The 14,859-nt window shown below is 43.9% G+C and overlaps 1 protein-coding gene across 2 annotated transcripts; it reads right to left on the reverse strand.

Moving 5' to 3' along the window:
• Positions 1 to 272: 272 nt before the first annotated feature.
• Positions 273 to 14,397, reverse strand: ANP32B (acidic nuclear phosphoprotein 32 family member B). 2 transcript variants are annotated; one of them, XM_048503465.1, is made up of 7 exons: positions 14,101 to 14,397; positions 7,393 to 7,542; positions 5,798 to 5,920; positions 4,136 to 4,310; positions 2,972 to 3,057; positions 1,874 to 1,964; positions 273 to 1,043 (listed from the first exon to the last, which is right to left on the reverse strand). In XM_048503465.1, exons 1-7 carry the CDS (start codon positions 14,152 to 14,154, stop codon positions 970 to 972), a joined length of 753 nt encoding a protein of 250 aa, XP_048359422.1. In that variant the 5' UTR covers positions 14,155 to 14,397; the 3' UTR covers positions 273 to 969. The 2 variants fall into 2 exon arrangements, with proteins under 2 accessions (XP_048359422.1, XP_048359421.1); XM_048503464.1 differs by having other exon boundaries at positions 2,972 to 3,060; positions 14,101 to 14,395.
• Between the last annotated feature and the right edge of the window lie 462 nt (positions 14,398 to 14,859).

The following is a 14,859-nucleotide window of genomic DNA, read 5'->3' on the forward strand; positions in this document are numbered from 1 at the left end:
ACAGAAAGCGACAGTATTGAAAATGTTCTATAAACGTTTTAACTGCTTTGAACGGAAAGGCCCACAGTGGATGTCCCATTGTCAGAGCACTGTACTTTCTAGTTTTCTTGAAAGGCCATGGGGAAGCTTGGAGGATTTCGTGTGTGTGTGCGCGCGTATGTGTGATTTCTCAGTGCATGTGTGTCTATCCCGCTCATTATTCCTCTCCCTCACCAGCAAACAAAGAATTATGCAAACTTAAAAAAATAGGCGAACCTGTATGATCTGCATAATTTATATACGTCAAGGAATTCAGCTTTTATTGGTGCACAATTTTTATTTCCAAAGCAGAGAAATATACCACCCTGCCCAGATTCTGGCTTCTGGGGCGGGGCCACAGAGCCCCAGATAAAAGAGTTTGAATATAGCCGATTTACAAGACTAGTTTACCAAATAACGTTTATTTCATTCAAGTTCTTAAAAATACTTTTCTGTTGTTGCATAAAACATCCTAATGTAAAAAATATCCAACGTCTTACAAAAGGAAAAGGGAGGCAGGGGGGAAGCAAAGCATGAAGAACAGTCCCCAAAACATCAGGACTCTATTTACAAAGCCTCGTCGCACAAAAAGTAAAAAGGGACTACAGTCAGTGGGGTGGTGCGTAGCCCCCAACAACCAGGACTGACCCATCACACTTGCTCTTCTCGCTATGGCAACAGTGGGAGATGAAGGCCTGGGAACCCCAAGAGGATAAATGAAGGTGCTAGCCCACAAGGGCTAGGTCTGTAACCACCTGGAGAGATCAGCTGTGAGGGGTGTGGAATGTCAGAGGAATGGCCGACTCTTTGGCTCTTTAGGTGCTGCACTCGGGGCAGGGAGGGGGGCTTGTTAGACGACTACAGGTGTGCCTCACGTGCTCCTCAAGTCACAGATCATCCAAGGGGGTGGCCCAAGCAATACTGAACAGTCCTTTGAGGGCGCGTGAGGCCTTAGTCGTCGTCTTCATCCCCTTCATCGTCTGCTTCTCTTTTTCTCTTTTCACCTTTCCCGCTATCGTCTTCATCTGAATAACACAGGGGAGAGGAAGGGAATCTCGTCATCACTTCCACCAGGGGGGAGGGAGGGCCAGCATACCAATCCAGTAGACAATAGACTGCTCTCTTCAGCACAACTATGTCATTCCCTACATCAGAGGCTACATAAAGGGCGTTCTAGTCAGGAGACTCCTACAGCAGTGTATTGGGTGAACAAGATAAAGGTTGCTACCCCAGAAATAGGAGGCGGACATGTTAGGAAGTGGCCCATACCAGTTCTCTTTTGGCTTGAGAGGCAAGACTAGCACAGCTATTGTCAAGCTGCTTCCTGGGTTCCTGCATTTTTCGGTAGATATGCCAGCACCCTTCTTCTTCAATCACGCTTGCTTTGATAGGCTCAGGAAGGGCTCTGCAGATCATAAGACTACTGGTTGGTCTCCAGGGAACTGTGTTTATATATCTCAGGAATTGAGGAACAAGCAGTATTCAGAAGGTAATGCTGAAAGTTAGCAACCTAAGGAACTATGTCCAGTGTCGCAATGGGTGATTGCTGGGGTGGGACGAAGCACACCGAAGCCTGGCCAATAGTATAACGAAACATGCTCGCTCCCCTGCAAAGTAAGAAACCCCTGGCTGAAGGTTTTGAGCAAGCAGTGGGTGGAGGACTGGACGGGATGTGATTTCAGTTTGCTAGACAGGTGCTACTTTTGTTACTGCCCAGAACCTATGGGGAAGGTTAGGATATCTATATCTAAATTCTACTAAATCCCTCCAATTTACATCATCCTGCTGGCAGTCTCACCCTCAATACTTTCTTTGAAAAAAACCATACAGAACTGTTAATCAAGTTGGCACACACCTTCTTCATCATCATCTTCCTCTTCGTCCTCCTCTCCGTCCGGGCCAAGTCCTGAAAGACCCTTCCGGAACGCCGGTTTTGGCCAATCCGCCTGGTGAAACAGAGAGCACGTTTGCCACTGAAACAGCTGTACCTTGCCTCAGGTTAGCACCTTTAGCCCTGAGAAGATTCTCAATTTTGCTGGGCATCTAGCTTGCTGGATTACACTTAAATAGAAACCTGGATGTTATGGCTCACCTAGAGAAACTAGAACGGCAGTGTTGATTTCAGCTCTGGCAAAAAGAAGGAAGGCTAACACTGGCATTAAGGATTAGCACCCTCCGCCATCTCCTGACAAGCTACCTGTATGCTGCCCATCTGAGCCTGGGAGTGACCACCAACAACCCTCTCATATTCAGAAGCGGAAAGGGTGGGGCCAGTGCCAGCCATTTGCATCACAAGAGCTCCCCCCAGTGGGAAACGGGACACTGCACCATAACAGAGGATACAGAGACAACCTCCCACTTCCAGCTAGCACAGGCACTAGGGTGCAATTTTCTCATGCTCCTTTAGGCCACAGTGGGGCCAGTAGTGAGATTACCCCAGAGGTTCTTACAATGGCTCATTTTCTGGTCAGACATCCTAGATGGGAGTGGAGCATACTTATTTAAGGCCAGCCAGCACCAAATATGCACAACAACAATATTTAATTTCCTCAAGAGAAGAGCAGAGGGCTCACGGAGACATGTGGGGTCACATGTCTCCGGGCGCATGCCAGCTGGTCACATGGGGGGCGGAGAATCACCCCCCCCACACACACCCCTCCCCTTGGGTCCATTCCACCAGGCTGCTCCTTCAGCCTCTGCCGGCCGAAGGAGCAGCCTGGCTGGGCTGCCGCCAGGTACTCCTTCACCCCCCCCAGCAGCCTATTGCCCCAGATGCCATTCCCCACCCCCATGCCTCTAGAGAAGGAACGTAGAACAAATATGGGAGAAGGGGAGTGATACAAGAGGACCCCTGGAGAATTATCTTGCCCAGGGCCCTCCAAAACCAGGAACTGGCCTTGCCCAAAACTTCCACTATTAAAAGAGTAGCAGGCAGAAAATGCTTATGGCCCACCTGTCCATAGATTTCATCTTCCTCATCTTCTCCTTCTTCATCCTCATCAAATTCTTCCTCCTCACTGTCTTCGTCTTCATCTTCATCTTCTAAGAAAAAAATGAAATTTGCACAGCTTTCCTTAAAATCTAGTTATTTTGGTTCTGTTACATAAACATACAGGAAAATACAAGTGTATCAATAACTAAAGTATGGATACAGACTGAAGATTATCCCTACAAGCCAATATCCACCAGAGCTGACTTTAACCAGTTCATTGTTGAGGTCTCAATGTAATTCCCACTGCACACATGAGGATGGAAAACAATGCCCAGTGTCTCAATCTCAGCTATCGTTTACTCTGAATACAGCCTTGCGAATAGGCAAGACACAACAAAGATTTCCCACACACAGGGCCTTTACTCCTTAAGCCCACTGGAGGTAACACAGCTCCAACCCAGCAAACGGAAGTGCCACAATTTTACACTAGTTCTAATACTAAAGAGAAGGAGGGGTACCAGTGACTTGACAGGAAAGAGTGCTGGCATACAAGCTACTGCAAAACAGGTTTGCAACCCCCCAAATGGCCTTTGTTTAATATGTATGAAGCATTGGATGAGTATGCACAAACAAGACAACAGACTTAGTGTACAAGCTTACTATTAGCACAGGTTGTGTTCCTAGAACTATGCTAGAATTATTCTGTGCATTCTGTCATCGACAGGATACTTTTGCACATGCTTGTTGATTTCTTAGCAAAATCCTGAAGATGCTGGAACAAAATAAACTTTTTAACAACCCACCCTCCCCCACAATTGCTGACATAACTTTACCTCTATAGCGGCTGATAGTCCACTATAAGCTTCAGAGGCAGATGTTCTTATCCGCTAAATGCCCATTAATGAAAACAGGACTCAACATCCTGCCTTCAGTGAGTTGGGATGCACCTTCTCAACAATCTGTTTCAGCATCAATTTTTGTTAGAGAGAGGATGCAGACGACATACCAGAAAGATGGGAGTACACAGTGACCCTCCTTAATTTTAGGTGGTCTAACTTCTGCATGATTGAACAATAGACCAACATTCTGCTGTACCATTTTCAGGTGGTTGAAAACCCAAAGCTAAATGCTAACCCTTTTTGAGTTTACATGAGATAGAATAGCACTGAAAAGCCTTTTCCTCACCTTCTTCGTCTTCCTCATCAACACCATCTGAATCGGAAGCTTCTTTGTCCTTTTGATCATACCCATCCAGATAGGTGAGCTGAGGGAGAAGCTTGAAGACACTCTCTCGGTAATCGTTCAGATTTGTTACCTCACAATTGAACAGATCAAGGCTCTTCAGAGATTCCAATTTTTTCTAAATTAGAAATACACTCTTAGTTATTCAAACTTGACAGAATTATAGCATGATTAGTGCACTGTCCTAAGACTTCCATGAACATTACCATGTGGAACCGAGGGCATAATTTTGAATGTTGGGAGACTTTCCCATCATCCTTCTGGAGGCAAGAAATCAGTGGCAATCCTTTGATTCTTTACAATCCTTAGACTTGATAACACATTACTTTTCATTTGTGTAAGTCCCATCCTTCACCAGGAAACAAAACAGAAGCTTTGCTGAATCAGCAATCTGTGCTCCATTCTTTGAAACTGGGAATTAATATTATACATCTTTATACACACTAAGTTCTTTGGGTGGTACAATATAGTGTAATGGCAAGACAGAGTTCCCCATGAGCAGTCTGAGGAGAACTCGTCATGTGGAGGAGTGGGGAACAAAACCCAGTTCTCCAGATTAGCTGGAACAGCAAAGTACCATATATACTCGTGTATAAGTCGACCCGCATATAAGTCGAGGCACCTAATTTTACCACAAAAAACTGGGAAAACTTATTGACTCGTGTATAAGTTGAGGGTGGGAAATGCAGCATCAATTGAGGCATCAGTAGGCTAAATGTTTTTGAATATTTATTTCAAAGAAAAACAGTAAACTGGCTCTGTAAGTGGAAAAAAGGGTCAACAAGAACAATATGGTATCAACAATAACTTTAAAAGTACAAAAACCTTAGCTCAACCAGCAACCAAGCTAAAACACAAGAGTTAAAATCCTTCAAAACTGGATTCCTCATCATCATCTGTATGTCCAAATGTAACCCAACTTAGATTTTAAGAGGGATATTATCAGAAATGAAGAATCTATTAGCTTCCATTGTAAACAATAGGGGATTGGGCATCCCCTTTGGGGGTCAATAACTTTGGATCCCCTGACCCAAACTTCACCAAACCTGGCTGGTATCATAAAGAGACTCTCCTGATGAGACCAGCCAGGTTTGGTGAAGTTTGGGTCAGAGGGTCCAAAGTTATGGACCCTCAAAAGGGTAGCCCCATCTACTAATAGCTCCCATTGAAAACAATAAGGAATGGGGGCACCTCCTTTGGGGGTCCATAACTTTGGACCTCCTGAACCAAACTTTACCAAACTTGGCTGGTATCATCAAGAGAGTCTTCTGAGGGTACCCTGAAATTCTGGTGCCTCTAGCATGAAAACTGCGCCCCCTGCTGGCCGGCAAAATAAAAACACACACAAAATTTTAATGACCCGCATATAAGTTGAGGGGAGCTTTTTCAGCATTAAAAATGTGCTGAAAAATTCGACTTATACATGAGTATATACAGTATGCTTAGTTCTGAACACCAAGGATGGGGTTCATACAGCATCAAATGTTTGACATGCCATTAAATGATAGGCCTACTTTGAGAATGTAACTTATCCTCTGCATGAAAATCCCTGCCTCCAAAGTCCCATGAAAAGCTCCACCGCTAGGAAAGACATTAATAGCATACCAGTGGCTCCAAGGTACTGATATCCTTCAGTTTGTTTCCACTGAGGTTTAGATGTGTGAGGTTAGGAAGCTTCTCGGCTAATACATCAAGACCTCCAGAGATTCTGTTGTCACTGAGTTCAAGCTATAGAAAGGGGAGGGGGAAAATTAACACATAAAGCCACACTAGCAGAAGACAGAAGCTCAACATGTCTTAAGGTTGCAAAATGAAAAACAACCGTAACCATGCCCTGATCAAGATGAAAAACATAAAATAAAAATAATTGACATCATAAAATGTTCAAATACTTCACTCATAGAAACATAAGGCAATGTTAGCATAAAGATCCTGTCCCCAGAAAAAACTACAGTAAGAGGGAGTTGCCTTATTGGGAGTCTCTTACAGAATGGAACATATACATTAACTACAGACCTAGATCCCCACAATAAATTTGTATCCGTTTTCTACCAACGTAAGGATCATGATTTTGGAACTGAAGCTTGAAATGTTTTTCTGCTCCAGAGCCCTGGTGTCCAAAACTGTGAACTCTTATAGGAATCAAAAAGAAAGACTGTTAAAAGTTTCAGTCTGAAATATAGACATGCCCTGCATGGTATAAAATGGCTGTTTTGAGAGAAAGTAGGTAATTTGACACTTTGCTTTTATTTTGAGCTTACATCCTACCCTGCCCCGCTGAAGGCTGGGCTCAGGGAAACTCACATACAAACAATATATAATACAATAAAATTCAGCCCAATAACAATTAAAACCTAACTCTTAACATGGAATGTAACCAATCTCTAAGAACAAATATGTAAATTCTCTCATTCTCTCTCTCTCTCTCTATAAATATTTTATTTGCTCTAAATAAAATGTACCGGTAAAAAAAGCTCACTCAGTTTAAAATAAATTTGGGTTATCAAAACTACTGGCTGACTACGTTATTATGAAATACATGTGAAAGTTAATCACAGATCTGCTTTAATGAGCAATCCTTTGCACAGCTGCAGAACAATGACTGCATTCCACGAAGCAAATGGACTTACTTTTGCCAATAACAACATCCAAATTCTTGCTACTAACCATGGGAGGGACAGCAAGTTCCAAGAACAGACGTTAGTTTCTGAGCTAGGCTGATGGCCAGCCACACCAGTCTTTCATGCATGGGGGTTATTTAACAAGCTCACCATCTTTTATCTTGCATACACAACACTGCCACAATATCCTATCTTGTGAGGCAGCTACCGGTAGGTTGTTGTTTTTTAAACACTTTCTTTACCCCACAGCATGCGTATGTGGTTGGAGATGCCCATTTCCCTTGCACCTAAACTTGGGGGTGGGGGTGGGGATGCTGGCTTGCCAAGCACTTTACTCCTTTATTAATTTGAGATAAGAAATAACCCCAACTTTATTCAATTATCTACAAGGTAAAACTCAGTACAGTTCATGTTTCCAGCAACTTCTTATTTTGACTCTTATACCAGGACTACTCAAGAGGAGAAATCCAGCTTCCAATTTCACTGTTTACTAACCTCAGGGTAGAAATGGTCATTAATATGGCTATGCAGCGATACAGACTCAGTCCGGTGCTTACTGGCATTAAAAAAAACCCTTACCTTTTTCAATTTGGGCAGCTTGGGGAGATTCAACACGGAGGTCAGCCCCACATTTATCAAGCTGAGGAATTCCAAGTTGATAAACTCTCCTGACAGCCCCTCGATTTTGCCTTCATTTGACCTGCAGTTGTCAAGAACAAGCTCTTGTACCTGAAAGAACACACAGAAATAAACAGAACCCCTTTAAAAACAGCAGCAACGACCAGGTGGGATAATGACACCTAGCAAAGCGAAACCGGGGCACATATAGATATGCCACTTGCTATACTTTATTATAATTTATACTCAGAAAGGGCTAGCACAAACAACATATTAATGACAAAAATTCCCTAGCCAAAACCAATCTGAATTTTAAAAATAAAACAAAGCAACCTCACAGAAAACTCAGTTTTGGAGAAAACAAAATACCAGAGTTCTGGAACAGCAACCACGATGAGGTTCTGACTTGTCAAAAAGACAACGAGCTTCATTTGTTCTGAACCTTTTGCATTGAAGGTTCATTTACATGTACGATTTTTCAAGGAACAAAATGTGTTTTAGATTGAATGATCCCTTTGAACATATGCTGAACGGTACGGGTTCCTCAACAGTTTGCAAACTGCCGACATTCCTTTCTCACAGACTGCCAGTCATGGCCTCAAATTTCATCTTGTCCTTCCAGTATAAAATGCTACAGAGCTGTACAAGAGGTACAAACAAATTCTCATACAGATGACAGAAAGACCCAAATCTAAACAGCTGATGGATACTGCAGTTAACACACCTCTAACCAGTAATTCACTAAAAAAGGACTCAATAGATTGTTATGATATTAAAACCACTACAATAGGCTTAGCAGCAGAACAGCCAATAGCTACATTTCAAATACCAGTAAAAGAAAAACCCTCACAAATTCATCACTCAACTCGAAACATATTTATTTATTTCTAGGCCACTTTTTCCTGAGCACCAAGATGGACCATACAATTCTAGCTTTTCGAGTTTTTGAAAGGCTAAAATGCATTTTCAGGAAGGCGTTTCCACAACATGGAATCACAACAGAAAACCTAAAAATGAATGCCACTATCTACTTCCTGGTCATCTCAATGACCCTGCTACTATTAATACATCACCAGGCCATAGAGAGTGCCACAGAAAGACAATACCCCCATTCTACTAGACACACACCATCTTAATTTGAACAAAACAGCAAGACTACTTCGAATTGTTCCATAATCTGTAGAAGACAAAGACAGAAAGACTGAGTAACTTGCTTGTGGATGTCAAGAACACTCCACCCCAAGAAACTGCCATTCTACTGATCAGCTCCATTCTTCAAGTAGTATTACACTTGTACTAGAGTTTTGCTTTGAGTAATAATGTGTAATCTGAATACCGCACGGAGGTACAGCATATCGGCGTGCGTCTTCATGTACACTAAAGTAGAATCAGTGATGGCAAAATGCTTAGAACCGTGGTGGCGAACCTTTGGCACTCCAGATGTTATGGACTACAATTCCCATCAGCCCCTGCCAGCATGGTCAATTGGCTATGCTGGCAGGGGCTGATGGGAATTGTAGTCCATAACATCTGGAGTGCCAAAGGTTCGCCACCACTGGCTTAGAAGATTCAGTGCCATAAAAGGCTGGTTTACATCAGAACCACTGAGCCTGCTGCAACAAACAGCATTTCTGACAATGGTTCCAGTCACCCGGACAGCCCTCAGGCAGACCATCACAGGTCACCTTCTGTACTATCACCCGGCTTCTCTGGACAGGGCAGAGGAAGAACAGGAAACTGCCGCAATAGTTTTCCACGTTGAACCTCAACAATGCAGGAAGCAGCCAATCAAAGCTGAGGGGGGCAAGCTGGCAAGTAGCTGCAGCAAGTCCTGTGAAAAAGTCTGCAGTGGGGCAAGCTCTTTGCCTACAGCAACTGTCACAGCCAATAAATGCAATTTACTAGGATTGGTTCACTGGCTGTCCTATGCGAAACAACTCTAAAACAAACTCTGCACAAATGAAACAATTTGTTAAGAATGCTATTTCTAAAATGATAATGAAAACAGTGCCACACAATCAAGGACATGTGCTGACTGAAATCTTAACTGAGTCTTAGCAACAGGAACATTTCCACTTCCGAAATGAAAGAAATCAGCCCACAGCAATGTTTTTTTATAACTCTGGTGCTTCTGGCTAGAAGAGCTAGGGGGTGCTGCTATCAAGTAGGCAGCAACAGTGTTCAGAAGTCTTGTTCAGATTGTCTACATAAAAACAATGTCAATCAATGTACACCAAGTCACTGTTTTAGTCCATTAGAATATACTGGGGAAAAATAGAACGTGCCTTTTCTATTTATAAGAGTGCCGCCACCAGGCTTTCTACATGTTTCCAAACATCATCTAAATCTCTGCCAGCCATCTTTTAATACTGCAAATGACCCAACTGTTCTATTTTAATTACAGACTGAAATAAAAACTATTTGTATCTGTTCCCACAAGAACTTACACAGATTCTGATACAATTTCCAAGCAAAAAGAATTGTCAATATCTAACATTTCAACATTTTTGTGTGTTTAATACAAAAGCCATTACCATTTCAGTCTTCCTACATTTTTTAGTATGAAGGACCCATTTCTTGTCTCCAATATTAATGCACAATTTAAAATATACTGACCGTATAAGTAGCAGTTTCTGTTTCCTAAACTACTGGCACATTCTATCTTTTTCAGTGTATTCTAATAGACTAAAACAGTGATGACTCAGAGGCTTGGGAGTCATGTGTGGCTCTTCTGACCACTCTTCTCAATATGGCACCCGGCTTATATTTTAGAAAAGCAGGCAAGGTCCTGCCTAGTGGGACTTGAGGCTGATAAGTGGTTCCCGCCCTGAGATGCAGACTTCATGCCAGACAAGCAAGTAAATACGGCTCTTCTGGTGAATAATAATTGTGAATGTGGCTCTCCACAAACTGTAAACGGAGTACTAGTACACTAAACTTAATTACTTGTATGCAGTGAAGAATTCCACAAAGAAGCCAGAGCAAATTATCACCATCGCTTGGGAAGCACTAAGAAATATAGATCGACTATGAGAGCTCCTTCATTTTTAAAAGTCTACATTTCCATACCCTTATGATTAAACAAAACCATCAAATCCCAACCCTGGTTATGTAAACTCACCCTAAACATGATGCAGTAAAAAGTAAAACAAAATTAAAGTAATTGCTGGGGATGAACATAAGAGTTTTGACAACTTCTTACTAAGTATATTTAGTTCAAATTTTAGTCCATCTCCCCTTTTTAGAAGAATCTTGGGGCCACTGCACAGATTATCCAATTCAAACTATACAAAGTTAATTTTTTAAAAATATGGTTATTATAATTACCATGATCATATGGAAAATTAATTTTATCTATCATTAAATGTTTTCTTGAACAAGATATGTCCATCACTTTATAGACTTCCTATCTGCTGTAGCAAATACTGGAAAGGCCACTTTATCTTATATTACTTTCTCCCTGTTAAGTAATTTTAATGTAACCAAAGCAAATCTACCTGCATGCTTGACCCAGAAACATCTCCCAAGCCTGATTTTCTCAAAATCACTATTAATAGCACTTCGCTCCAATACTACAGAAAAGAATTAGCACAATCCCATCAAAAACATATTAGCTCAGTTTCAGTCTTCTAAATCAGTTGTCCAGTAGGTGTTTGAAATGTCAGCAAAATCCTATCAAGGCCTGGTAATGTGTCTTCTAAAAAGATCAAAAGAAAACTGATCTGCACTATCAGGAAACAGCTTGTTCTTTGATACTAATCCTCCACAAATGTGCAATAAATTTACATCTCTCTGTGTGTATAGATATTTCTTTCTCAAGCTACTAAATAATTAAAGGCACAACACACTTAAAGGAATTTTTAAAATTCTCCCCTTCTGGGGTAAATTGTATGTTCTGAAAAGAACATTCACATAGCTTGATGGCAAAAATTTTTTCACAACTTTTTAAATTCAATCATGCTATTATTTCATCCCAAGGTGTTATCACTATTGTCCTAAAGTAGTGAGCAACCTGAATTTATCAGAACTGGTCAAATTAAATGTTCGCAGGAATGACATAAACCCTCAAAAAGGGCAGAGGAGAAGACAGAATAGGTTATGCCAGCATACAAGAAGGCAAATTCTGCAGTTTGCAACCTTGAAATGGAGACCAGGAGATAAAAGCTTCACCTCAACCCTCCTTTTAAAATACTGAACATTCAACCTGATGTTTTCGCTGGTTATTATATTGCTGTTCTTTAAGGATGTTAGCGGTAGCCGTATAGCATCACCATGTGCACACTGTTTTGCCAGGGCAAAGAAAGGAGCTATGAGAAAGGATAACAGGTTTTGCTCTTAATAGCAGCAGTAGTTGTGAACCAGGTTGCATTATCTGTTGAAAACAGGACTGAGCAACGTGCATTTGTTGAGAACATCTGCTGCATCCTACCATTATCTTCTGTTATGTGGAAAGCCTTGCCCCACCAGAGAAAGACCCATTTCTTAGAAAGGAACTGTAGAATCCAGTCCTGCGTCTCCTGCTGCCCTATTTGTTACTGCTGACCTGGTAGCAGTCACATGGAAATTAATGTATACGCAATGCTGTCCTGTGAAAAACCATAATTATTCCTAGAGAACGGAGTCAGAGTCACAATCAAATACTTCTTTTCTGACATTCCGGCTTCATTCTTCAGTTTGGATCCAAACTACATGTTCAGGGTTTTAACAAGCTGGGACCAGGTACAGAGTGGCTTTTACAATTTAAAAAGGAGAGCCCAAACTGGCTCGGAATACTGCCACAAAGGAAGAAAAGGAGGAGTCCCACCTCTCCCCCACAAGCCATTTTCCATCACACAAACAGTGCTGGGAGGAGAGCATTTTTCCATATATATTTTTTTGCTGCTCCATGTGGAGTATGCTGTGCATGGACAGCCACAAAAATAGGAAAATAACTCCTTTCCCCAACGCTGGTTCTGCATGGGAACTAGCAGGAGGTGTTCCGGGCATGTTTAGGCTCTCCTGTATTTTTACATGCCACTTCCTGAAACCCAGACCCAGCTTGTTAAACACCTGAACACATAGTGTAGTCCTTAGAAACCACAACCTTTCCATCTTATTAAAGACACTTAAAAGGGGCACTGGAACATCAGTCATCAACTCATCAACACACATCACTCATCAACACACATCAGTCCTAATCTGTAAACGAAGGAATAGGCAAGCAAATGTCCTTTGTAGTTCCTCCCAAGTACTGCAGTTCCTCCCAAGCAAAATATGAACCTACTATACGCAAGGTGTCAGATGCTTTCCAGTGGCCTTGAAATGAACCTGAAACTGATCAGCGTTGAATAGAGCAACAAACATACCGGATATGCCAAAAAGGGAGTCCAATAGTCAAAATAGATTCCCTCTCCCAATAAACCTGTGATGGTGGCCACTAAAATACCGACCTACACCTTGAGCTTTAGAATTGCTCCCTAAACTGTATTTTCGGAGTGCGCTTGTCATGTTTGAGGCATCACCTAAAATATGAACATTTTTGAAAAAGCTGTCTGCTTTTTCTTTCTTTTTTTCCCCACTGTCAGCCTTGTTGTGAAAGGCATAGGCCAAGCCAGAAGGATTAAAAAGCCGGCGAAAGTCCTCATTCACCGTAAACAAACGAGTTTTGGTGGCACTTTGAAAACTAACAAGATTTGATTGCAGCGTGAGCTTTCGTGGACTCGCCCAGTTTGTCAGATGCATGCCAAAACCAAACAAAATATCTTGCTCATCTTTCAGGTGCCAGAAAATTCCTCAGCCGTAAAATCTCTAGCCCATGACAGGTGATGCCGGAATACAATCTTGTTAAGTCTTGTTGCGGTGCGAGAAGACCGGTGTTTATTATTTTCGCTGCCAACCCCCCCAAGGAATTGCAGGCTTCGGCGCCCATAACAACGTGCTGAGCGTTTGGGCCGAGAGTTAAGCCCGAATTTCAAATGAGAGCTTTGTAAACATTCATTTGCAACCCCTTCCTCGGGCATTTTTAAAAGAGCTTAACTTTGTATGGGGGGGGGGGGAGACGCTTTTCGCGGGAACGCGAGTACAGGGGGGAATTGACACGCGCGTGCGCGCGCGCGGGCCCTCTGCAGCTGCCGCCTATTTAAAGAGGGAGGCGGGAAAGGTCCTCCGGAGCGCGCCCGCAACGGCTTAAGGGAGCGAACGCGGCGCGAGAAGCGCGCTCACGAGGCGAGGGTGGCGGCTCTCCCTCGCCTTCCGAGGGGAGAGCGGGGGAGGGGGAACGCCCCCGAACGCGCTCGCCCGCGACACTGGGCCGGGTGGGGAGCGATCGAACGCGGACCGCCGGGCGCGCGCGCGCAGCGCCAAACGCCTCCGCCCGTCCCTCCGCAGGCAAAACAGCGCGCGCTCTTGGAGGAGACGCAGCGGCGGGGACAACATGGCGGCCGAGGAGCCCGTCGCCAGCCAGTTGGTCGCTGGCTCTGCCGTTGGCGCTGTCTTCGCTTCCCTAGCCCCGCGCTTTCTTCCACCCCTCCCCATCCACAACTGCTCCCGAATCGTTTCTCTGCCCCCTTGTTGTGTCCGTCCTCTCCCTCCCCCTTCGGAATTTCCCCCGCAATGAAGAAGACCCAATTCGCTGCCTCGGGCTTCCCTCCCTCCTATGTGTCTATCTCCCGCTCTCCCATCCGCGCTTACATCCGGCGGGGTCCGGTTCCGCAGCTCCAGGTGGATCCGCTTCTTCATGTCCATGGCGGCGGCGGCGGCTGCGTCGTGAAGGGAAGGAGAAGCGCGGGGGCTCAGGCGCTGTGAGCGCGGCGCCGAGGGAGCCCGCCGGGCAGCGGCGGACAAGTGAGAGTGCTGGGCGCCTGGTTCGCCGCTGCGGCTGCAGTTCAACCGGCAAAGGAGCCCCCCCTTGCTCAGAGCCGAATCGACCGAGCGAGTGGCTGACTGACTGGCCGGCCAAGCGACCGCTAGGGGGCGCGGCTAAGGCGGCGAGAGGAGATTCCCCGGAACTGGGTCGTCAGCGCCGCGCTCCTCCCCCTCCCTGAAGCTGCCGCCCGCCTTTTCCTTCCCGCCCTCCCCTCGTCACAGCACCCAAAGGTGGCACCGCAGCCACCTTTAACAAAAGGCAGATTTCCTAGCCTAATAACAAAATAATAAAAGTTAATTAAAGTTCCGTGTCGTCTTAATCAGGATCACATCCTTTCCGAGACTCTTTGTTTCAGAAGGCCGAGAATTGCGTCTAAATCTCCCGATCTGTTCTAGAAGCTCAAAGAGTAGGTCGACCTCACGCTTTATAGTCTACCTCGCAGGGGTGCTGTGAGGGAATAGTGGAAGAAAGTATGTGAGCTGCTTTGGAAAGCCATTGAGTACAAGACAAAAATTAACAAAAAACAATCAAAAAAATGGATGAGAACCACTCCCAGCTGTTGATAGGTAGAGTAGGATTTTTTT

The sequence above is a fragment of the Sphaerodactylus townsendi genome, linkage group LG07 (assembly GCF_021028975.2).
Source record: "Sphaerodactylus townsendi isolate TG3544 linkage group LG07, MPM_Stown_v2.3, whole genome shotgun sequence".
Classification (NCBI taxonomy): Eukaryota; Metazoa; Chordata; class Lepidosauria; order Squamata; family Sphaerodactylidae; genus Sphaerodactylus; species Sphaerodactylus townsendi.